Below are 26493 nucleotides of genomic sequence, written 5' to 3'. Positions count from 1 at the left end.
CCTCCACAGTCCCCATATCTCAATCCAATAGAGCACCTTTGAGATGTGGTGGAACGGGAGATTTGCATCATAGATGTGCAGCCGACAAATCTGCAGCATCTGTGAGATGCTATCATGTCAATATGAACCAAACTCTCTGAGGAATGTTTCCAGTACCTTGTTGAATCTATGCCACGTAGGATTAAGGCAGTTCTGAAGGCAAAAGGGGGTCCAACCCGGTACTAGCAAGGTTTACCTAATGAAGTGGCCGGTGAGTGTATGTTCACGTTTTTACGTACCTGCAGTTAAAGGTTGATACTCTGATCCAGAGAGAGACAAAGTCAAATGTTTATATACTCTAAATCCAATATGCCTTTAAAATTATTTGTCAAACCCCAGATCATGATGTCTCTGTAAGCTTCTGATTATGGTCAATTCACAACCTTTGAGCTTAATGGAGTCAGACCCATGGATGTATTTTAAGGAACACCTTAAACACACTGCATCTTTGGACGAGAATTGTGGACCTTTCTAAAGTCTGGTTCCTCCTTTTGTATGGATGCCGGAAGGTGCCATATTAATCTGTTCAAGCAATTATATGGAAGGGTCAAAGGATAGACAGCTTAGAGCAACATTCCAACATACTATTATAAAAAGCTAATGGAAAGATGCTCAAAATGTTTGCAATAAAAAATTTAATAAAATGTAAATATCCTCTTATTATTCTGGCCTCTAGCATATAGAAAAAAGACACCATGGCAATCCTAACTAATCTAAAACAGGACATTTTTAGTCTTATAATTTCAGATGATGGAAAAAGTGTACACAACATGTCATCTAATTTGATATGTTAGAACATGCCTTTTAGCTCCCGCAAAATTTAGCATTCATGATTTCAAAATACTGTAACAGTGAACTTTTACAAAAATATGTGATCCTAGTATCATATAACATCAGAGTTGAGAGGGAACAGTCAAAAAGAGACACTACAAAAGAAGAATAAATGAAACCATTTTCATATTTATAAATAAATGTGCAATTCATCCAAGTTTTCCTTTCCCCTCCCAGGGAAAAGTTGCATACATACAAACTCTGAGAGACTCCTTCCCTGCGGCCGTTGACAATGTCTCCAGCAGTGCTCCTCTCTGCAACAAAAGGTCACATGGTGAAAACAGCTGCCGGCTGTGCAAGTCTGTAACTGTGTGAACGTAAATGTAGAGCATTGCATTCTCGACACACACCGTAAAGATATTTCCTGAATGAACAGATGTTGTAATGTCTTCTTCTCCCACTATTTATAAAAACGGGACCACTTGCTCATTAAAATCAAATAAGCGTAATTTTAGTTCAAATCCAGTAAAGCTACACTTCTAATTTTAATGTACTAAAGCTGTGTATTTTTTTTTTTTTTCTATAATTTGCCTTCAACTATGTGACCGTTTTGTTTGAACTCCCTTGAAACACTGAAGTCCCATTTGAAACAGACAGCCAACAGTGTAGATCTTACATACGAGAAATAACTGTTAGAGGCAAGGTGTGAATTTTTTATGGAGTGAAAAAAGTAGACAGGTCTCAGTTTCTGCATCTCATCAATAAGGCATGAAAAAAAGGAAAGAAAACAAAGAGTGCGTATTTGCACAACATGGGCAATGATGCATGGTATTTTGCACACAGCATGTGTTGTGTTTCTGCAGTCAGACAAAGGTCTAGAAGAGAATTTTTTAAAATAAAGTTTAACACCAGCACGTAAAAGCTTTGGTTATTACCCTCCTACCTCCAGCCGTTTTATCCAGAAAATAACAATCATTCAGAAAGAAAGAGAGAACACGAGGTGACAGTCTCAAGTAAAGAAGCAACTCTGTATGATATGTGCACTCACATGGTTGCAAAACAAACCGCCATATAGCTCACTGATACGTCAAGATGCCTTATATAGCCCTTGGGTTTGCTACCTGGCCGGGGCAGATTCCTCCGGATTTGTCTCACTCCCCTTATGGGGAAAAAATAAAATTCTACTATGACATCAGTTTGGCATAGAGTTAAGACTTTTTTTTCTCAATTTTTTTTCCAATATAGACTGCACTAAATATTAATACGGCTCCCCGTTCTGTGTGAGGAAGGACAGGTTACCTCAGAGAGCGGCTTCACTCCCAGGAGGTAACCCGGCAGCGGGCTGCATGTGACCGGTTTATTCCCTAGACAACCAACAGAGCCACTCTAATCATGGTAAGACCTAACTCTCTCCCTGTGTCTTGCGGTGGTTATATAGGAGAAGTCAGTAGGGGGTTTTGTCAACGGTTTGCACGGCGTAATTTCACTGTGAAGTTTCAAAGTCGCCACTTTAGTTTGATGGGAATGAGGCTGTTTGTGCAAGAACGTTGCTTCAGTTTCCGAGGGCTCCTCAAACCGAATATAAACGAGAAACGGATTATTTTATACCAATAAAAATAAATACAATATACGGAATCGAATGCGTTGGGAAAAAGTCTACCCCTAAAGAAAAATTTTAAATCAAGGAATTTTACAAACGTTCCCAGGTATCAAGACCACTCCCATTTCTACCTGTAGACGCTGTATTTATCTAAAAGGTAGAGATAAAACCGGAATAAAATAAACGCCCCGGTTTATTTAACTTTTATTTTGCAAAAAATATACCAAAAGTCACGTAAAACACGAGACGTTAGAGGGTTAAGTTCCTCGATCCTGGGCATGGAAAGACTGACATTAACTGCTCGCCAAGAGAAACATGAGCAAGCAGAGCTCCAAGAAACAGAAGAGCTTATTTCTACAGGCTTTAAAAGCCACCCAGTCCCTGCGTCATTTCCCGTGTAAAACTTAATTTGGACACAGCCTATTGCTGCCTTCACTTGTTCGAATAAATGTCAAAATTTCCAAATGTGTTCACCGGAGAGGATGTGACGTTATTGCACCATTCTACATTTGCCTTTTTTCGTGTCTAACCAAGCAGTTTTAGAAGTCTGCTTATTCTGACTTCTTTGCGTTTGTTTTTTGCTCCTTTTGCACCTTAATCTCTATGATCAAACTATCTGGAGCAGTCTAAGCTTGCACTCTTATCTCAGCTTACAGGGCTCTGACATTGATGTGAGGTCTTGTTCAGACATGTCATGTGTTGACGTTTATCAACATGTCACAGTTTGCCACAAGACTTGTACTGCTGGTGGTACTCTGGCTCCCTTCTGTGGTACTCAGTAGACATTTTTGGTGTAAACGTGATAGTAACCTTTAAGAAAAATTAAATTTTTAAAGGTTCCAAACAGGAAGTACTGAAAATAATTGGACATTTTGTGTGGCCAACTGTGAACTAGGTTCGTTCTAGTGAATCCTTCTGCTGCAAAGAATAATGAGTCAGTGGCAACGCTAACAGTGTGTGGTATGTGCTATATTCAGCGATTGAAGCATTAGACCATCTCATCTTAAACTGAATCTTTCAACAAAACATTCATGAATAATAAATACAAGTTTTATTTTGTCACAAGAACACTGAACTTAACTGAAAAACAGCACTTTTGGTCTGTGACTGTCATGCAATTGTCTTCACCATCTAATCGAGAAAATTATGCCAACATTTTTTGTCTAAAACAATGAGAGACCATCAAAACTAAGACGGAGGCTGCACCGCGACTTTGCAAAACCCTGTTCTAATCCATGCAGTTCTCCATTCAATGCAGTTCTCCATCTTACTTTATAAAGAAGCCCAATGGTTCTTCTGCTTTAATAACACAATTTTACTAATTTAATTTAGTTTAATTTTTTTTACTTGCCCCAGTCTGCTAAGACATGTTTTTAGTTATTGTTTTTATTTTATTGTATTTTTATTTATAGAAGTCTGGAACGAATTCTAAGCTATACTGATTCAGACAAAACAAAACATGATGGGGTGCTTTATAATTAGCTTATTTTTCAACTGATCAGTTTGCTTGTTTATGTCAGATAAGCTTGTTTGCTTATATAAATGCATTTTATTGTCTGCCATACTGGAAGAACTAGACGAGTGTTGGTGCATAACCACTCTCAATATTCATTCTTTATGTTGAACTCGTGAAACACAAATGAATTGTTCTGATTTATTAGTGGCCTGCCATTCTTGCTTTTCATTTTGCTCCTGCAGTATAAAGCACAGCACAGACCAGACCGTACAGGACGGTTTCTAAACCAGAACAAATACTCTGCGGACACTAATGCATAAAATATGATTTGATGCAGCCCACTGTTGTTCTGTTTCCGTGCGTCATCACATTCGGTACGATTGTTGGAGAATGGACACAGCATTAACATATAGAGTCTCTGTAATTGCTTTATATTTAGATGATTTACATGTGGCTCAGCGCTGATTTAGTCGAGAGGTTACTGTCTGTGGAAATGTCATTTTGAGGAGGGCTGCTCTCCTGTAGAGATTTTGCTGTATTGATTAGATTTTTTCTCAAAGTTAGGGGGTCGCACTTTAGAAGACTATACTGTCTTCACTTTAATTTGCAGATAATTACAAAACATTGTCTAAACCACCAAGTTTTACTGACGGTAAGAATTATTTAACAGTTAATTAATTGATGTAAGCTGCTATTGCCCCGTTCAACAATTATGATCAGCAACTTCAATCAAACAAAACCAAAGAGGGCAAATCATGTTTTGATGTTATAATTTCATTTTTTTCTGTTTTATGCAGTTTTATAAGTTTATGTGATTTGCTATTTCTGCATGTACAGACAAAACTGTGTGATCTCACTCAAACTTTGGAGATTCAACCTTGCAAACTTAACATTCTTATGGAGATTTTAATAAGCACATAGCATGGCCAGTTTGGCACAATAAAATGAAAGAGCTTCACTACACTGTTTCTTAATGTCTTCATTAACGGTAAGCAACAAGAATAACTTGCCAAAAAGCATTGTTTAGACTAATTCAGATTTTTAAAAGTTGCACGATGGATTTCTTATACACAGGACAAACAACCATGCACACACCCGTTCACACCTAAGGGCAATTTAGAGAGATCAAGCAACCTGTTTTTGGACTGTGGGTGGAAGCCGGAGAACCCACGCATGCACGATGAGGACCTGCAAACTTTATGCAGAACAACCCCCGGCGAGGAGTCTAAATGAGGACCCTGTAGCTGCAAGGCAGTAGTGCTACCAACTGCACCACCTTGCAGCCCCAAAAAACAAAACAGTCAGTCAGTCAGTCATTTTCTACCGCTTATTCCATAGTGGGTCGCGGGGGAGCTGGTGCCTATCTCCAGCAGTCTATGGGCGAGAGGCAGGGTACACCCTGAACAGATCGCCAGTCCATCGCAGGGCAACACACAAACAACCATGCACACACTCATTCATACACCTAAGGTAAATTTAGAGTGACCAATTAACCTAACAGGCATGTCTTTGGACTGTGGGAGGAAGCCGGAGTACCCGGTGAGAACCCACGCATGCACGATGAGGACCTGCAAACTTTATGCAGAACAACCCCCGGCGAGGAGTCTAAATGAGGACCCTGTAGCTGCAAGGCAGTAGTGCTACCAACTGCACCACCTTGCAGCCCCGAAAAACAAAACAAAATAGCTTAAAAAAATAAACACTGATATCATTGGCCAGGATTGGTTGAAGGTTTAATAAGGATCAGTTTTCGTTTTTACACAGAAGTTTACATCTTCAAGTTTGAATTTGAGAAACAAAATTGACAGAAAGGTCCCAACGAAGCAGACATTTCGCAACCTGACCTCAACGTCCAATATGGCTGCCATGCACATAAAACAGTTTATTTGTAATTTTGACACTTTGTTACTCATTAAACCAATGTTTGAAAGTACAACATGCAGAAAAATGCATTATTCTATTGCTAATTGTAGGTAGTCATGGTCACTCAGCATGTCAATTAACAAGTCCTGCTGGTTCTCTAACTTCAAGTTGAAACACGGTTAGCTTGTTTTTAATGTCCTTACCAGATCGAAATGCTGAATACTGAAGGAAATGGAACCTAGCATCAGAGCCTCCAGCACTTGTTCTTGAATCACTGTCATCCTTTTCAATCTTATCCACTGTGGTTTTCTTTGAGAAGTTTATCATGAAGTGAAAATCAAAAAGCTTTGACAAATCTCCTTTTGGGTTGTTGTTGGTTATTACCTCTGTATTATGTGAGTTAAGTTCATATTTACCATAAGAAAAATTACTAGCCAACCAGCATTTCTTCTAAGAACAAGTAAAGACAACCCAAATGTTACAAATTGTGTACTAAATACTAATACTAAATAGTAATAATACTATTCACGATTTAGAGCCACAAGACTAAAAGATTTTCCATTAAAAAACTTATTTTTCATTAGTTTTTCTTGTTTTTTGCGGGGGGTTCACGTCTACAATACTCTTTAAATAACCGGCAAATATTTCGAATAGATAAACTAAATAGGTTTTCATAGCTACAAACAAGACAATAAGATTAAAATAGAATATAATAACCACTTAAACTATATCTGAAAAGAACTGAAAGTGGATTAGCAAGTTCGTTAAAGCAAAAAATTAAAATAAAAGTTGGACGTCAGCCAAACTAACAAAGAACTCCGAAATGAAAGCGCAACTGGGCGGCTGACGTGGAAAAACTATTCGATGACTCACTACTATACTAAATAAGAGCGATGCATAACGTTTACGGGGCAGCATTTGAATGCATCATTGGAAGTACTGGGCTGCGCGCTGGCGCTCCGATGGATGGGGGCAGAACTTTTTAACAGCACCCGTTTACACCGCGCTCAAATAGTTTGTGGATGCTCGACTGGAGACAAGAAGGAGTAACGCAACATATTCATCAGTTACATTTTAGTGGAAACTCTATCCTGGACTATCTAGCAGCTTTTTACATAAAAGAGGGGAGAGAAAAGTGTTCTTCAAGAATTAAGGGTGAGTTTATTCTGAATTGACATTCCAGACTTCTTTATATTTTAGAAAGTCAGGTTTTGAGCTCTCACTTTGAAAAGGCATTTTACCTTTTTTTCAAGATCTGCTCTTTATTATTGATCGTTTATTGTGGTGGAATGATTTTGTGTTTGTCTTATGCTCTGTAGGAGTTTTTGTTCTTAACCAAAATCATGTTCACATCCTACATAAAGACTCTCAATGATATGGTATTTTCTACGGTAAGCGTACAGGTTTATAAGCACCACTGCATGTCTTTGCAATGCTAAGAGATGCATGGCTGCAATAGAAATGTCTCTGAATAACAGTTATGCATGTGCTCAGTTACATGCAATTATTGGATGATTTATTTATTTAGTTATTTAAAATCTGTCAATAGTAACATTTAGATGTATTTATATGGTGCATTTGTAGACAGATATTTATGCAAGTTCTTTTTGCTTTGCTGTAGTCTGAGGGCCCCGAGGAGCATCCGAGTACTGGAGTCTTGGGCCGTATCGGCAGTTGGTTCTCTCCATGGAGGGGAAATTCTCCAAAGTCCCTGGATGGAAGTGATTTCTCAGCTTCTGATTTTGCTCAGAGGACAGAAGGTGAAGACGAGAGTGAGGACTCTGTGAGGATCCCAGCAAAGGAACGGCAGTGGCAGGAGGAGGGGGATACAAGTTCACTTGGCCTCTTTGAAGAGTTTCTCTCTTGTGAAGAGGACGCCACGCAGTCTGCCCACAGAGACGTCTCAGTTGTGTGCAGCACTGAGACAGGAGAGGGAGGTCCAAGGGAGGAGCTTGCAGAGAGGTGGAAACAGAGAACAGGGCAGGGCAAAGAGACAGAGAACAGCAACACTCCTTCAGCAAGTGGGAATCCTGAGAGGAATGTCAGTTATCTGACACATCTTTCATCTTCATCTAAACAGGGAGTGGCGTGGGACTTTGACCAGGCCCAGACCCAGCCACACGCACTGAGACAAGTGCAGGCTCAGGCAGGTAGGAGGCTCCATGTGTACCTCGAGGAAACTAGCGTGATTCAATGTGGCCAGGACACCTGTGCTGGAAAGGAAGTTGTTTGCAAAACAGTCAAAAGGAGCTTACAGGTCCTCAGAAAATCCAAATCATCGCCAGGTTTTGATTTAGCAGTCAGCTCAAGTCCAGTAAATGCTGAGAAAAATGTGAGGCCAGCTGCCTGCGCACAGAGTTATTACAGTGTTCTAGGGGGAGTGTCGCTCAAAACACACAAAGACTCGTGGTTAGAGACTGAGCCTGAGCAAACAAAGGCAGACGACATGGGGCGTAAAAACTCAAACAGGAGAAGAATCAGGAAGAATTCTCAAGGAGATAGAGTCAAAAGCCCCACAGAAAAAAAAAACAGAAATGCTCAAGCTGCAGATGAATTCCCTCCAGCAGGTAGCTCTGCAGACAGTCCACAGGGCAAAAGTCCGAACAATCACCTGGAAGAGGCATCCGCAGACTCCTCCTTTAAGCCAAGCCCCTCCTTACAGGTCTCACCTGAAGGAGGAGAAAGCAAGATTTCCTCCACAGATATGGTCAAGCAGTTGGACAGGTTCCAGAACTCAATCTCAGTCCCTGCAGCCAGCCAGACGGGCACGGTAGACGTAGGAGCAGACATGGATGAGGATGAGAGCCTTTACAAAGTACAGAGGAAGACTGAAACACCAGAGTCCAAACGCAGGAGTATTAAGGTTTCCAAAAGTGAAGTTAAGATGTTTCCAAAAAATATTCCTCTTAAACCAGAACAAAACACAACAGAAGATCATCAGGATGTCAGCAATATGTTAAAGGAAATCACAGAAGAAGAGCAGCCCAAAACAGAGACTGATGCAAGGTAAGTGTTGAGTAACATTTAAAGTAAGTGCTGTATATTTTACATTTAACACTAGTTTGTTGGAATGTGAAGGGTTAAATATTTAAACTTGCGTACTTCCGGTAAATGTTACTTCACAGACATTTTCAGAGCATGTAACTGGTGTGGGTGAAATTGACTCAGGTATATCCACAGAGAAACAAAGGTGTGAGTCAGAACACAAAGTTCAAGCCTGAGCTTTAAGGATTGGACTTGTAACAGTGTAGATGAGATCTAAATTGAGGTCAGATAAATCTTTAGGTGATTAGAAAAGTCCCTGAAGATTAAATGAATATTTGTCCATAGAAAGTATGTGATTATAAGGCAGTCATCTTTAAGTGCTGCATTGCTTTGGATATTTCATATGTTTTCCTTTTGTTTTGCACAGTCCCCCCGATCCAAAGAAGGTTGCTGAAGAGCACAAACCTGTTGCTGGCCAGATTGCGGATAAAATCAGCCTGTTTGAGCAGAAAAGACAAGATGCGGGTTTCAAAAAGACCTCCCAGACGCCAAGAAGTGCCAATGTCTCCCCAACCCGAACTGTCCCAGACAGGTTAAAAACTGATTTACTTTCGTCTGAGCAGAGGTCTAAATCTGCTGAACGTTATGGCAGGTACGGCATTGCATCAACTGACGGTGAGAAACCAATGACTATTAAGGAACGAATGAGAAAATTTGCAGAAGCTTCAAAGTCACAAACAAAACCAGTGCCGAATCAGAGGCCACCTTTAAAAGGAATGTCTCAAAAATCCCACTCATCTGTGGCTGTTCCTTCATCAAAGTCCTCAGGACTGGACATTCTGGATAAACTTGATACCAAAGAGCCAATACAGACAAAAACAAAGTCAGAGATAACAACAAAACCAGATGGACAGGAAATTTCTGCTGCAGGGGTACAGATGCCCACTCAAGAACTGCAGCAAATGAACTCTAAAACTAATGAAACAGAAACAAAGGATGTAGATCAAGTCACACATTTAACTACTACCGAGAAAGATGATTTACAAGATTCTGCAGATATTACCAAGAACATGACCCCACAGCACAAAAGCCCAAGCAGAACAGGCTCCCGGTCTAAAAGAAGGAAAAATAAAGAAACAGCTAGTCCTATCAGCCCAAATGTACAAATCACACCAAATGTTTCTGATATAAAACAAGAGGAGGGGGGAAATACACAGGAGATGCCCTCTACCCCCAAACAACTTCCAAAAACAATCACATTACCATCGCAAAAACTCCCAGGAGACAAATCAGGAATGCAGCTTTTGACTGAAACTAAACAGGATGAATTTAAAAATGAATTAGAGGGAGCTGCTAAATCACCTGTCAATAGAGATGAACCTGATACTGCTTGCCGTAGCAGTGAAACAAAAGGGACTATTGACAAAGAGGGCAACATTTTACCCAAACAGGGGGAAATATCAGAGGAACAGAGCTTTACATTTACACAAGACAGACAAAACTCCTCAGAGGACAGGATTGAAACTTCAACATCCTCCCCATCAACAGCTCTTTCAGCTAAACGGCAGGTTGAAATGCCACCTGCAGCAAATCAGGAGTCATCTGCTGAACAACCCAAATTAGATGAAGAATTATCAATGCAGCTCGAATCAACAACTAAGCAGGAAGGAAGTACACCAGCTAAAGAAGAAGCAGAACAAAACCAACTTCCTCCCAGCACAGACACACTCCTAATATGTCAAGCTGAGACTGAAGAAGTGGAGAAATTAGAAATAACGAACAGTGGAAATCTACATCATACTGAGGAGAGAGACATAGAAAAAACCCAGCAGCTTCTGCCTTCAGACAAAACCCCTACAAAGGATAATGTTGCCGACAGTAAGCAAAGTATCTTAGGGAAAGAGCAGAGTGCTGGAGAATCAAAACAACCAGAAGCAAACTGTCAAATATCAAAAAATACCACTGGATCATCAGCTCTCCCTGTTGAAACACAAAAACCCAGTGAGCCGTTGACTATACGTCCAGAAAAAGCTGCTATTTGTACAAGCACCCAGACTTATGAGGCTGTGAGTGCAACAGAGAGTGATAAAGAGCCACAGAAGGCAGAGACAGACAAAAATGTGCCTCCTGAGTCACAACCAGAACTCGCAGAAAGCTCTGGAATACAAAGTGAGCTGGTGGCGAGAGCAACCAAGCCTGATTCTGTATCCATGGAAAAATCAGAGAATTCACTTGATGACTCATGTGCACATGGAGCTAATGATGCTGAGCTCTCCGAGTCAAAACCTATTACCAAAGCAGCTACACCAGATGAGGGAGTGAGTGCAAAAGGTGCTAGTGACACTCTCGTGAGGGTACTTGCTCAGGTTGATGTGATATACAAGGAAAAGACAGATTCAACTGCTGAAGAGTCTTCTTGTATTTCTGACAATGAATCTACATTAGGCAAAAGTCTCAGGGAAGATGACTGGGAAAAAGGAACTACTGTGCCAACAGTGCAAGAAATCAGGAACCCAGCTCTTAGCCACACATGGTCCGAGGAATCAAGATGCACAGAGAGTACGATTGATGTCTCTTCACTCAAGGATGCAAAGAAAATAACTCAGTGCCCTACTGATAGCATCACACTTCACTTAACGGGAAATGAAAAAGAAAAGGCAGCGGAGAAAATATTCACTCTCCCAGGGAATACACTTTCACCTGTTGCTAATAGTGATAGTTCCTCACATTCACAAGTCCACAAAGTCATAAAGGAGCCAGCTAACAACACGTTGAGTCAAACTCCAACACCTCCTCTACCCCTAGAGGCTAATAAGCTGATCCCAGACTCAATTTACCTTCCATCCGTGAGGAAACTCAATTTGCCAAGGGAGCTAAAGAAAGACAATTCCTCCCAACAGCAAGAAACACCATCAAGCTGGCTAGATATAGATGTTCCCAAGCACAAGATAAAAGTCCTGAAGGGAAAACTGACCTCCTCTGGAAGTGAGAGCAACCTGTTGGACACTTCTGGTGAGCTAGATGATGATGATTTTATCAAAAAAATTCAGAAGCTCTGTGCACCATTCTCTCTCCCACCCCGTAAGCACAACCACCTTCGGACCCCCCAGCATCCCTTTGTAATGCCGGCAATTAGGGAAGACCGTTTTGAGAAGCTGTTTGACCCTGAGGAGTTCACGTTTGGTTTGAGGAAGCAGTCAAAGTTAACTTTAGAAAAAACTCCAAGCCTTTTAGCCAATCTCAAGAGCTCAGAGACAAAATTTAGCCTAATACCTTCTAAGGTGAGCTTTGCCAACAGGAGCCTGCTGCTTAGTGGCCGCAGAGACAAGGATACTGAAGAAGAGGGAAAAGAAGAGACAGAGGACCAAATAAAAGTGAAGTCTCGCTTGGAGAGGAGCTGTATCCTCAGCAGTCTCACCTCCTCTCTTATTAGAGGTAAGAGAAATGGAGCTCAGACTCATTCTGAAGTCACCAGCTCAGACCACTTGTTGCCTAGTGAAGGCCCCCAGCTCGGCCCCCTAACTTCCCCCCAGCTGGCCCCCCAAAGCCCGACAGCCTCAGCTGCAACCAAACTCACAGAAGCCAAGCAGAGTGAAGAGGAAACCTGTGCTGCAGAGACTGTGGTCAGTGACTCAGGTCCTCCATTTCCTGCTTTTAATGACATCAAGCTGCCTGACTATTTAGAAAAGTACCTCCCACAGCATCAAGTAAAAGCAGTGCTGGGTTTACAAGGACAGGACCAAGTCAAACCAGAGGTTAGTTTCACTCTGTCTGAAGGAAAATTATTTTAATGTCACTGTTATTGAAGCTAAATGAAGTAAAGCAAAGCTATTCGCTTAAAAGTGAAAGTTCAGTGTACTGTGTAAATGAAACTTAATAAAAGTCACTTGAGAACATTTTAACAAGCCATGAGACAAAGATATGTCTGTTTATGTCTCAGCTCACAGGGAAAATGGCATCTCTGCTTTCTGGAGGTATGGCAGATGGAGTCATAAAACCAGGTCTGGTGCTTCCTGACTCTGCAGCTCCAAGCTTTTCTGAGATTCCTCTGACCACACACCCTAAGCATCTTTCCAAGGAACCTTTGACCCAACCACACGAAGCGCTCAGAAATACCGTAAGCACATCACGAGCATGCTGCTGCAGGATGCTATGTTGTTTTATGCAATAGATTAAGCCACTACAGTTAGAAGTATCAGGTTTCAGATGTTGACAGAGTGAGCTGGCAGGCTGTTTTTGCAGCATTTTCCATAAAGCTGCTCCTCATATGGCTTTTATGAATAAAATGCGTATGTCTCATTTGTAGGACAGCTTTTACTTGCATTTTATTACTGTATATTTGGACCACTTTCCCCTGTATACCGTTTTATGAATACATGAACTTTGCTGCGACTAATGAGGATTTTAGTGATTGTGGTTATCATTTGCAAATCCATAATCCAAAACATGCTTAACACACTTTAGTCCTTTTTTAGAGATTGATCGATCACTGGCTGATCATCTCAAAGGTCTATCATGGCTGTTCTGCCTTTGGCCAATTCCAAAGGCAGAATGTTCTCTATAAATCAGACAAACCCATTTGTGTACATTTTGTTCAAGTTAACATTTAAATTTGTACAAACACTGACCCAGAAATGATTTTAAAAAATCATCGATAAAGGTTAATCCTCATTTTTGCATCAAAGCATCTGTCTGTAACCTTTATCTCAATTTTCATTAAGAAGCAACAACTAAATGTATAGGAGAAAATGTTGCTTGTTCATGTGTAGCTATATATATCAATAAAAGTTACGGTTTTCAATAGATTTCATACTCCTAGTGAAATTATATTTTTATTTCCAATTATGTATAGTCCTATTTGTATAAAATATCATGTAGTGTTCACTCATGAAAGTTACAATAAAGTCTGTCAGTATTTTCTAAAGCAAGACGTTACATCCAAGACAGTCAGTTTCTTGGTTTTCTCCTGGAAAGAACAATGTAATTCTGTTTTAATTACACATGAACTCATGTAAAATGTTATATTTAGGATCAGAGAGGGTTATTGTGGGCAATTGCTGTTGTACTTTTATCCACAGCCAAACATTTTGGCATGTTTGAACATTCATTTGCAAACCTAAGCAGTGGGTTATTATAGAATTATAGTTGACAAAGTTGTTCAGCTTGGTCTTGTTGCTTGACATTGGTTTCTAAAGCATCCCTGGAGTATTTTAAACACATATTACCCTGTATTTGTCCAATTTGCCCATAACTGTGCTGTTTCAGTATTTAATCAGCTGTGTACTCCCAAAAGACTGTAAATAATCTAAAAAGATTAGATTAATCTGCAGACACAGAACAGCTTCAACGTAACACAAATTTGCAATTTGCAGATGTTTATCATGCTTCACGGCATTTGTCACAATCCTAAATATGTGCTTTTGTGTTCCAGATAAGAGCTGTCAAGGGATTTCATAAACGCCCTGGAAAGGTACAGTAAACAAAAACATTTGCCCAGAGACAATAAAAACAAATTTTAAGAAAAGAATCTAATCAGACAGCGCTTTGTTTTCGTGAAAACATCTGCTTTTCAGAATTTGTTTGTAGAGGGAAAAAAAGCACATCGAAAAGTCTGGTGCAAATGTTCAGCTGGGTATGATTAGCATCATGAAATGTAGTGCTGAGAAAGCAGTGCAAAAATCGAGCATCTTCATTAGCGTATAACTTTATAATAGCTGTTGCAGCTAAGCCAGTTATTCCCCAGGTGCTCAGGATACTTAGCCTGCTGCCGTTTTCTTCTGCTGTGCTGGGAATCCACTGACTTAAAATAGAAATTTGTTGTTGATGAGGTCTTTTGAAAAAAGTAATGAGAAAAAAAAAATATTTATTCCCAAGGCCGTTTTTGTTGTTCAATACTTTGCTCTTGACAATTTTTTAAATTCTATTGGACCAAATAAATATGTGAATAACCTATTATAAAGTGACTCAAAACATTAACAGCATACCCTACTTGCATGCCTGTATAGGCTTTTTAGGCTGAGTAAACATCCGATTCAATGAATCCTGTTTTACTATGAAGTATTTAACGTGATGTTTTTTTTTCCATTATTTTTCTGCATGCCTAATGTGGTGGAATGATTTTTTTTTCTGCCCTCTGTGTCTCCATGCAGATGGTGCTGTTTGAAAAAGCTCAGTTCAGTGGCCAAGCATATGAGATTTACAGGGATGTGGCAGATGCTTCGTCTCTTGTGCTCTCGCCTCTCATATCTGTGAAGGTTGTGAGGGGATGGTAAGTTTGTATACAGGGGTTGGACAATGAAACTGAAACACCTGGTTTTAGACCACAATAATTTATCAGTATGGTGTAGGGCCTCCTTTTGTGGGCAATACAGCATCAATTCGTCTTGGGAATGACATATACAAGTCCTGCACAGTGGTCAGAGGGATTTTAAGCCATTCTTCTTGCAGGATAGTGGCCAGGTCACTACGTGAAACTGGTGGAGGAAAACGTTTCCTGACTCGCTCCTCCAAAACACCCCAAAGTGGCTCAATAATATTTAGATCTGGTGACTGTGCAGGCCATGGGAGATGTTCAACTTTACTTTCATGTTCATCAAACCAATCTTTCACCAGTCTTGCTGTGTGTATTGGTGCATTGTCATCCTGATACACGGCACCGCCTTCAGGATACAATGTTTGAACCATTGGATGCACATGGTCCTCAAGAATGGTTCGGTAGTCCTTGGCAGTGATGCGCCCATCTAGCACAAGTATTGGGCCAAGGGAATGCCATGATATGGCAGCCCAAACCATCACTGATCCACCCCCATGCTTCACTCTGGGCATGCAACAGTCTGGGTGGTACGCTTCTTTGGGGCTTCTCCACACTGTAACTCTCCCGGATGTGGGGAAAACAGTAAAGGTGCTCATCAGAGAACAATACATGTTTCACATTGTCCACAGCGCAAGATTTGCGCTCCTTGCCCCATTGAAACCGACATTTGGCATTGGCATGAGTGACCAAAGGTTTGGCTATAGCAGCCCGGCCGTGTATATTGACCCTGTGGAGCTCCCGACGGACAGTTCTGGTGGAAACAGGAGAGTTGAGGTGCACATTTAATTCTGCCGTGATTTGGGCAGCCGTGGTTTTATGTTTTTTGGATACAATCCGGGTTAGCACCCAAACATCCCTTTCAGACAGCTTCCTCTTGCGTCCACAGTTAATCCTGTTGGATGTGGTTCGTCCTTCTTGGTGGTATGCTGACATCACCCTGGATACCGTGGCTCTTGATACATCACAAAGACTTGCTGTCTTGGTCACAAATGCACCAGCAAGACGTGCACCAACAATTTGTCCTCTTTTGAACTCTGGTATGTCACCCATAATGTTGTGTGCATTTCAATATTCTGAGCAAAACTGTGCTCTTACCCTGCTAATTGAACCTTTACACTCTGCTCTTACTGGTGCAATGTGCAATCAATGAAGACTGGCTACCAGGCTGGTCCAATTTAGCCATGAAACCTCCCACACTAAAATGACAGGTGTTTCAGTTTCATTGTCCAACCCCTGAATAACGTAAAAAGCTTCAATTGATGTTGTGCGATGCTGTTCTAATTAATGTCAAGTGACTCTGTGAGGGTGAGGTTGGCTGTTAGGGCTTCTCATAGTACTAATTTAATGAAATATCAGAGGTTAAACTCTTATCCTTGGTAACTTTACTTATTTTCAAAGACTTCTCCACAAAGATTAAAGCGTTTCTCTTATGAACGTATAACCTTGTTGCCCTAGTCTCCTCAACAGTAGATTAAGCCACGATTTTCCACAGGAATGTAATAACTCTGCCCACCAGAATTCTTGATATGCCTAGTAAAGATGTGAAAAATCCCTAAATGTCACACCTCATAATGCAGACAGGCGTGCAAGGGTACAGTGAATAACCAAAAAAATGAAAACTCACAGCATGTATAAACATGGATAGGCTTGACAACAGGCAAGGACATTGACTGGCTTGGCATGACAAACAGTATATATCCTCAAGGGGCAAACAGAACAGCAGGGTGTATAAAAAGCATAGCACAGGTGAAAACCTTGAGACTGATAGGCATGAGCAGGTGGACCAGATGAAGCTGATTACTATGGCAGAGGCAGAGAGTGAAAGCAAAACATGACTGGAACTAAACAGAAATCCAGGGACACAATCTAACCAAAGGAAACTCTCAAAAATAACAGAGCATAAAATGCACCATAAACAGAACAAGTAAGAAATAAAACCTAAAGGAATAAAATAAAGCATCACCTGGAAAACATCATTATGAAGAGGGGAAAACCTCATATCAAAATTCAAACACCTTCAAATAATGACACTAAATTCAGATTTTTTTTGTAGAGCAGAATCTCAAACAGAAAAATGTAGGAAAATACAACCTTTTATTATTTAATTGTTTGTAAAACCAATACGATGTTGTTTTCCTATAACATTTTACACGGTTGAAGCATACAGAGAGAGGGATATTTGAACTTTCTACTTTGAACAATCTCTCTTGATTGTCCAGAGTCCTGCTCCTGCTCTTTTTTTTTCTTCATCTCACCCCACAGAATTTGTATTAAACCATGTTTATGTTCTTTTGGCCACATGTTTCAGATCATTATAGTTCTGATAAATAATTATGGCCTATTTTCAATTTTAGGCCCTTAATTAGTATGTCCTAATAATTCAAGAGTTCTTGATGTCATCAACTCTAAACGGTTCCCAGCTGCCTATGAATAGAACCAGGCCCACAACATTACAGATCTTAGACTGCACCTAACAGTGGAAATGATGTGCTTTTCCACTCACTCATTCTTTGTTTACACTAGACCCACCTGGAGAGTTTGTTTACAAAATGTCAATCATGATGTCATCAGAAAAAGCAAAGTATTAGCATTTTGGTAAACACATTTACGTCTGCAATTGTAGGAAAGAAAATGTCTTGTCCCTTAATTTTTCCCAAGAAACTGGTTGGAATATATATAGTGCCTTAGGGCTTTCATGGAGACTTAGTGACCTCAAGATGCCCCTTTCTGCTGCAGTTTTGTAGTGGTGAGCTTTGTAGACTTTCTTTACCTTTCTCATCGTTCTCTACCCTATGTGTGGAAGCAAGATCATAAACATGAGTCCTCGTCCAGCTTTGTTTGTCACAGTTCCAGCTAAGTTTAACTTTTGTATTATTGCTGTGACAGTAGATATAGAAAGGTTCAGGTACATAGCTGTTTCTTGAAGCCATTTGCTGTCTAAAGAGATCAACACACATCTACCTTGTTTGTATGGCATGCTCCTTTCTGTTTTTTTATATGGAAGAGTATGTAAGAAAAATTGGCTGCTGTGTCTTGTCATATTTATAATCTAGTAAAACACGAGGTCTGGGATTTTTTTTAGTCTTGGAAGTTTCTAGACAATGTGATCAACTAAAAAAAAAAAAAACTGAAATTATAAATATGCTTCATGTATATATTTTTTTGTGGAAGTTGTGTTTCTGGTAATTTATTTCTTAATATGTGTTTTAAATAAGTACTCAACAAAAATGTTGGATTTTCTACCTGTTTTTACTGGGAGATTATGCTATTGCAATGACATTAATTGGCTTAAATAGCTGGGGAATGTGCTGTCAAACGTCTCTGCAGTAAACCAACTTGCACAGATTTCTGCTGCATGACGCTGTGCTTCCAAAATAGTCAAACCTTTGGGTGTTCGATTATTTCATGCATCTGTTTAACATTTGCAATAAGGTTTGCACCCTTGAACAATAAGTAAATATGTAGATGCAAATTCATAATAATACAGCAATAAATAGGAAGAAAGCTATGTAAAAGAATCCAATGGGATTTTCTGCAGCCAAACTAATCAAAGTCTCCCATTTCAAACAAATACCAAGAATTACAGCAGTTTCATTTAACTATTTACACAAGGGGCAGGTTATTGTCATTCTTTGTCGTGTTTATTTTAAACTTCATTTGGTAAGAAGATTAATCAGACAAATAATTATGCACTTCCTTGTCAGCTCTAGAGATGCAAAAGTTAGCCAAGCTAAACTAATTTTGTACTCGCTGTAAGGCTGCTAATGTTTATTTTAAGCACAAGGCATGAGAGTGAAGATCCAGTAAATATTAATTGTATTTCTATACATTCCTTTAGTTAGTTAATGCAAACTTTTTAAATCAAGCCTTCAACATTTTTTGTTTCTGTTGTCTCTGAAAAACTGTGTTCATATTACAGCTGGATCCTCTACGAGAAGCCTGACTTTCAGGGTCGCACCATCGCCTTGGAAGAAGGGGAAACAGATTTGGAGAATGTGTGGGCAGAGCCTGGCCTACAAACTGAACCACAGAACAGTCCACCAATTGTTGTTGGCTCCATGCGACTTGCTGTCAGGGTGTGTGCACTTATTAACTTCACCTTGTTTTCACCTCATTTTACCTTTAATAACTGCTGTGACATTCAGTCCAGATTCCAGAGCAGTTAATCATTGATCTGCTATTGCTGGGAGGAATTATTGAAGGATTTGTATTGGCCACTACTGATAATTGCCATGTTTTATACCTCTCCTCTCTCTGTAGGATTACAGCATCCCTCATATTGATCTGTTTACTGAGCCAGAGGGCCGGGGCAGAGTGACAGCTTACCACAATGATACTATAGAAACTGGTTCATTTGGTATCCCGCTGAATACCGCTTCTATCCAAGTCCACTCTGGAGTGTGAGTCATCTGATTTTATTCAAATCTCAACTTAACACAACCATCTATAAAAAGTTTCTTCTTGTGTTATCTCAGGTGAAGTTTTAAGTGATCTGAGTTGATAATAAAAGGTGATATTCAAACGTCAAGTTGATAAATTGCTTAAGAACTTTGTAATGTGCCGTCTTTCAAAAAGCTTCTCCAGAGTTGCACTGAGCACTTGAAACATCACTTCGATACTCTGGGAGTTAATGCTGCATTTGCTCTGCAATACTATGGTTGGTTTCATGAGCTAAAAAAACACAAGTCCAAATAAACTGTTTTCTTGCAACTGCACTAAGATTTATTTTATTTTTTTATTTTTGAGTGTGGTAGCCATAATGGATCTAAACTCGGGGGTCGACAAGGCAGATTTGACTATAAAATAAGAGTTTTTACTTTAGGGGGGATTCTATTTGATTTTTTCAATAAGAACTTGGATATTCCAACTTCTGCATACAAATCAATTGCATCTAAACGCTGAGTTCCATCATTTCCCTCTATGTTGAATTTCTGTGATCCTTGCAGGAATAATTAGCTGAAATGCTATGCAAAGGTCAGATTTCGACTTGGTAAGATGTTTTTTTTCTAAACCCCTGACCTCCAAATCCAATATGACACATTGGTACAAAAGAGATGTAATAGCTACTGCATTAAATATTTATTTTTGGCCTTTGGAAGAGAAACAAGGTTACAGCACCACAGATTCTCCACCATACTTGACAATGGGCATGAAATGCTTTCCAAAAATTCATCTATGTTTTGCGCCACATCTACCTGGAGTGTTTGTAGCCAAATAGAACACAGCCTCAGTCTGAACAAGGCATGTGACTCCAATTAAAGCCTTAGCAGCATTTAGCAAACTCCATACTATTATTTATGATTTTAAGAGAGAGAGTCTTTCCACAACATCTCTCTCAAAAACTAGTTGTAGATGGCATCTAGTGGTTGTTATAAGATGCCACTTTTTTGCTGCTGTGCCCTAAAAGTGAGCTTCAAAAAATTTTTGGGCCTGTTTTTCCATTCTTCTCACTGTGTGTGTGTGTGTGTGTGGTGGTGGGGGTGGGGGTTCCATATCTACCTTGCCTGTGGATATGGACAAGTGTAGGCAAGTGGCTAATTTTTACCCATTTCCTAAACAGGCAATCTCTAGCAATACAGCAATCACTTACACATTCGCCATGGTTATCTAGTCTAGTGAAAATCTGCTGTGAAAAACACATAAGAAAAAAAGCTGCCTGTTATTATGAGCAATTAGTGTTCACTAAACTAAAACATGCAACAGAGAAAATACCTCGAGGCTCGAAACAACAAAGAAATTGTGGGAAATCGTGGTTGGAAACATATGTGACACTTCTATTTGACTTTACTTATGCTGCTTTTTATGTATTGACTGGTAGACTCATCAGAGGTTCACTGAAGGGTAGAAATATTTTTTGTTGTGAAAAACATTGAGTGATAATAATTATTACCTTTTTCATGTATGTTTTCTTTGTTCTGATTCTTACTCTTTAGCAAGTCTGGGAATGCCTTTCCTGTCGTTGCATGTCAGAAAAAAAGTGGAGAGGTGAAGGCTAGATGAAGAGTGAGAACCAGATAGAAGTGTCAATTTAGCAAAGTATAGAATGTTTTTCTACGGGATAGGTGTAGGCATTCAGGGCGTTTTGTGCCCTGCCCCAGAAGACAGAGAATTTGATTAGATATTTGTGCTTCATTGCTACTTTACCTTTGGAAGAAGAATTTTCTTTAGAGGATGTTTGACTATCTTCACAGATACAAATAAAAGTGATGGGTGTCAGATTCCAGCTACACAGAAAATCCTAAAAGATCTTCTCCAGCTGCTCTTCTGTACATTTTTTCTTCTACCTCAAGTGGAGACAACTGTGCAACAGTTGTGGTTTTGCTCCAGCCACATGGAGTGAAAGTACTCCTTTGCTTGTGTGTGTTAGCAGAATAGGGTTCGCATCACCTCCTGGTATTACTTGCCTAGCTATGGCTGAAAGGGATGGGTTTGTTTTTTTCCTGCCAGAGGCTCACACATGGTGTTCGGTATGAGGCATTGGTATTGTGCTCGAAATGCCAGAGAAATGGGGCAACAAAGGCTGCCCACGCTAAAATTGAAATGTGAAGAAAAATGCTTTGAACTGCAGAATGCCATTCCCCTGGCATTCACTCTAAAACAAGCATCTTTTGTTATCCACTCAAGATTGTATCGCTTACATCTGAAGAAGGTTTAAAATATATCCAAATTTAAAGCCTCAATAAAGCATTTTTTTAATTGCTGTGTACAGCAGGGAAATGTTAAGTCATTCCTGGGAAAGACTTTCAGCTTTTTTATCTGTGCTGATATATGTACACCTTGAACTTTTCCACATTTTATCACATTATAGTCTTAAACTTCAGTGTATTGTAATAGGACTTTATGTAACAGAGACATATAAAGTAGTGCAGAATTTGAAGTAGAAGGAAAATCATGCCTGTTCTTTACAGAAATGTGAAAAGATTATCATGCAATTGTTTTCAGTGACTCTTAGAGATCAAGACCAACTTTTGCCGCAATTCTTGTTCCATCCTTTAATTTCAATTCAATTCAATTTAATTCAGTTTATTTATATAGCGCCAATTTACAACACATGTTGTCTCAAGGCACTTCACAAAAGTCAGGTACATACATTCCAATTAATCCTAATCATTGAACAGTGCAGTCAGATTCAGTTATTTATTCAAATTGGATAAAAAGTTTTTCTATCTAAGGAAACCCAGCAGATTGCATCCAGTCAGAGATTTGTAGCATTCCCTCCTCCCGGATGAGCATGTAGAGACAGTGGACCGTCACTGGCGTTGACTTTGCAGCAATCCCTCATACTGAGCATGCATGTAGCGACAGTGGAGAGGAAAAACTCCCTTTTAACAGGAAGAAACCTCCAGCAGAACCAGGCTCAGTGTGAGCGGCCATCTGCCACAACCGACTGGGGGTTTGAGAGAACAGAGCAGAGACACAAAGAGAACAAAGAAGCACTGATCCAGGAGTCCTTTCTATGGAAAGGAAAAGTAAATGTTAATGGATGTAGCTCCTTTAGTCGTTTCACCTAGAAAGAAAGAACAGATAAACTCTGAGCCAGTTTTCAAGGTTAGAGTCTGAAAGAGAGCACATAGAGTTAGTCACAGTAAAAGCTCAGTCAGTAGCTATGTCTAGGAGAGAGAAAAGGTTAAACACTGAAAGACAGGGCCATGTGGATCATCGGTAGAGGGTGAGCATTAAGTTGTTGCCAGCAGACGATGCCCCTCTCCAGAAAGGTGTCACAGGTAGACACAGAGTCAGGCCAGGTGTAGCTTCTAGGAAGAGAAAAGAGAGAACAAGGTTAAAAACTGAAATAACAGCAAATAATGCAGAATTGGAGAGTAGTGTGAGAATGTAGCGAAGAGGGTGAAAGTGGTCATTATGTCCTCCAGCAGCCTAAGCCTATAGCAGCATAACTACAGAGATAGCTCGGGATAACCTAAGCCACTCTAACTATAAGCTTTCTCAAAAAGGAAAGTTTTAAGCCTAGCCTTAAAAGTAGACAGTTTGTCCATCTAGAGCCCACTGATGGTCATTGTTAAACTAAAAACCACAACGATTGGGATACCTCTCTCTGTCAGATTGACCATAACCATTGGAAAAGAGAAGGGGTCATACAGGTAGCAGAAATGGAGGGTGTGTTTGCACCTCAACCATAACTGAGCCGGTTTAGGCTAAACCTGACTCCCCCGTACTCCATCCAACAAGCCTAAACTATTTTCAACACAAAATAGTTTAGGCTTGGTCATAAAACACTAGAGATGGACTGGGCCATTCTTGCACACAAATATCTCTTGATCTAAACCATTCCATTGTAGCTCTGGCTGGCTACCTGTTTAGGGTTCTTATCCTGCTGGGAGGTAAACTTTTGTCCCACCATCTAACAGTATTATGGCCAGGATTGTTCTGTATTTAGCTGCATTCATCTTCCAATCAGTTCTGTCCAGTTTTCTTGTCTGTGCTGAAGAAGCAGATCCCCTTACTATGATGCTACCACTACCATGTTTCACTGTGGGGATGGTGCATTCAGGGTCATGCAGAGTATCCAAAGTTTGCTGTGTCCCCTACTTATCTTATTAAGGTAATATGTATTACGTTTAAAACATTCTGAAAAAACATGTTTAATTTTACTTTCCACTTCACAATTATCCACTATTTTATTTCAGTCTATCACAAAAAATCTTATTAAAATTAACTGAATTTTGTGCTTATAATGGTACAAAATCTGAACAATGTTGCAAATCTTTTTAAGTATGAGAACGATGTCCACTATTCACTACAGGTAACCAGATTCATTAGGCCATTACTTCCTTTTGTTTCTCAAATCCCACTGGGTAACATGGATGGACATTTTGACATAATAAAATTGTCATGTTGGCGTTTCTGCTTCTTCCCTCAGGTGGCTGGTGTACAGTGATCCGGGATTTGGAGGCATGATAGGTGTGCTCGAAAAGGGAGTGTATCCTGTTCCTGAGGCCTGGGGCTTTTCTTCACCATTTGTGGGATCTATTAGACCACTTAAAATGGTATTTGTGTGTATTTTCTAATGCAGATAACAGAAATTAGACAAGAAATTCACTACTGGTTGCCATTCTAAAAAAGAGGTTTATGGCTGTGAAATAAATATTTTGGTTTTGCTGAAAAGTTTTGCTTTTGTTGTCAGAAGTTTCACTTCAGTGATTCTCAGACGTTTGATAACAAGTACCATATCACTAAATACTTTTTTCCAGGTGTAGTTGTACTCACAAGACAATCTAAAACAGTAACACAAGAGATTGACCTTTTCTATCCAAATCAAAAGAAAAAAAAGCATTTAATTTAGTTTGCACTGCTCGATTGAAGAATACATTCCCAAGGTCCCAGCTGGAAAAATAAATAGGAAAGCTTCCTGAAGTCAGAATTCCATCATGGACAGATGGAGGTTTCTCACCAACTTAAAAATCGTGATAGCTGCAGTGGTAAACAGTTTGTTTGCACTTCTGGCAGTTTTGGGGTCATTAAACTTGTGAAATATAAATAACTGCATGACATCTATTTGTAATAAAGTTCATTTTGTGTTTCAATACATTAAATTCATTGACAGTAGCTTGCAATTCTAATAGTAATTGGCTCCAGAATTGAGTACAATATTTAGCAAACCCTGCTGGTTTTCCAACTGAATGATGATTAAGCTAGCCTTGATGTAATTCCCAGATGTTGGAGCACAGCACAAATAGCCATTGGCCCTTCTTGGTTCACTGACGTCTGCTACAGTTTCTACGGGCCGATTTAAAAAAATATATTTTCCACTGCACATTTAAATGGGATGATGTACACTGATAAACATATAAACAGGTTAAATGTAAATTCACCAGAAGGCTAGTACTCATCTGCATTCTCTATGCCTTTTGTAAACAAGAATCCAGCAATTTGAAGCAAAGTTCAGTGGATTTAAATGACTCGTCTTTTGGGCTGTTTGAGCTTATTAGCTCTATGTTACAGCTAGCTTGCTTAGAATTTGGCTTGTAAATAGGTGATAGAATTTCCTCGTTGTATTAAAGTGCCCAAGCACCAACAGTGATGTTTTAATCACAGTTCGAAAACCATTACTCTGACTTAATGACTCATGATATCTACTATTTATCTAACCCTTGAAAATTCATCAGCAATTAATTTTTTTCCATTTTCTAATTTCTAATTTTGTACTTGATTACAACCTCTCTTCTAATTCTTCTGTCATTTCAATACTTTGGGGGAGTGAACGATTCAATGCCATCCCTATTTAGCTCCATCTGTCTTCCTATTAACTCTGCAAGCTTTGCCGTTTCTGCAAATGAAAGGCATCGCCACAGCATCATACTGTTTCACATTTGGGCTGGTGTGTTCATGATGCTAGTTTTCTGTTTAGGGGATGTCTGAAGTCAGTTGGATCTCCTGGACTTTTTTTTAGGGGTATCAGAGTAAAAGGAGCAGACACAAACACAGACCTTGCTTTCCAGATTTTTATTTGTACAAAACTTTGAAAACCATGTATCCTTTTATGTGTCCTGTTAAGCTCTACTTTGTGTTGGCCAGTCACATAAAGCACTGTTAAAATGCAATGTATTTTGTGGTTGTTGCATGGCAAAATGTGGAACAGTTCAAAGGAATGAATACTCTGGCACTGTATACTTGGCACTGTGCAATGGTGCTTATGTCTCCTCGAATTGCATTAGGTAAATGAAAGCATCGTTCAAGACAGTTGGACACACAAATCAGTTTCATGAGGTGAATTTTGAAGAGAATTCACATTTCAATGCATGCTTGGAGAAACACTTAAAGCCCCAAAGTTTTGAAAAAATCATCATCCAATTAAACTTCTAATTTGACCTTTCATTTTACGTAAGTTCATGACAAAGCTAATGTTCTTTACATCATCTTGTAGCAATTTGTTTTGTTTGCACATGGGGAAAGAACATTTTCTCTTTGAGGGAAATTAGCAGCTTAAAATACCCTCTTCAGGTTCCTATTATTACTTCCTCTTGCATTTTGTTTTTCCATGTTAAACAGCTTAGGCATGTCACTTTGTGCAAAGGCTTTCTGCGTGACTGGAGTCGTTACACATGAGCATTCTTTTATTTTCTTTTAAACCTATAACTTGACATGCTTATCTTTATTTCTAAAACCACAGAACTTGTTGTAATATTTATTAGCTTTATAAAGTTATAGAAATAAATAAACACAATTGATTGTGATGATGCTTCTTTTTCAGGGTGGGTTTAAAGTGGAGAATCCCAATGAAGTTAAGGTATGCACACTTCACTCCTCGCTCCTAGATTGTGAGTTTTGGAAGTTAAGATTTCAGATTAAAAAGAAATTTTTGGAAACGTGTTCTAAAAAAAAAAGCTTTCTACTATTTTCAGATCAAGTTGCTGTGCTGATCTTGCTTTAAACCAAAAATAGTCACGATGTAGTGGAATTTCCATTGTAGTCATAAAAAAGCAGATATTTCCAAAGCTTTTTTCAAAT

The 26493-nt window shown here is 39.5% G+C and overlaps 1 protein-coding gene across 2 annotated transcripts in view; it reads left to right on the top strand.

The window, feature by feature from the left end:
• The first annotated feature begins 1995 nt into the window (after nt 1-1995).
• The window catches only part of LOC124881747 (beta/gamma crystallin domain-containing protein 1-like), a 41183-nt gene continuing 16685 nt past the window's right edge, over nt 1996-26493 (top strand). The window contains exons 1-10 of one of the 2 annotated variants that reach the window (XM_047387505.1): nt 1996-2205; nt 7351-8735; nt 9142-12469; nt 12655-12831; nt 14146-14184; nt 14864-14982; nt 18947-19103; nt 19288-19427; nt 23906-24032; nt 26237-26272. In XM_047387505.1, coding sequence (XP_047243461.1) covers nt 2203-2205; nt 7351-8735; nt 9142-12469; nt 12655-12831; nt 14146-14184; nt 14864-14982; nt 18947-19103; nt 19288-19427; nt 23906-24032; nt 26237-26272 — 5511 coding nt within the window. In that variant the 5' untranslated portion in view covers nt 1996-2202. Of the gene's footprint in view, nt 2206-5689; nt 7121-7350; nt 8736-9141; nt 12470-12654; nt 12832-14145; nt 14185-14863; nt 14983-18946; nt 19104-19287; nt 19428-23905; nt 24033-26236; nt 26273-26493 lie in introns of those variants that run through there. The other variant, XM_047387504.1, reaches the window with a different exon arrangement.

Source organism: Girardinichthys multiradiatus, chromosome 15, assembly GCF_021462225.1.
Source record: "Girardinichthys multiradiatus isolate DD_20200921_A chromosome 15, DD_fGirMul_XY1, whole genome shotgun sequence".
Classification (NCBI taxonomy): domain Eukaryota; kingdom Metazoa; phylum Chordata; class Actinopteri; order Cyprinodontiformes; family Goodeidae; genus Girardinichthys; species Girardinichthys multiradiatus.
This window is presented reverse-complemented; position numbering and strand designations above follow the sequence as displayed.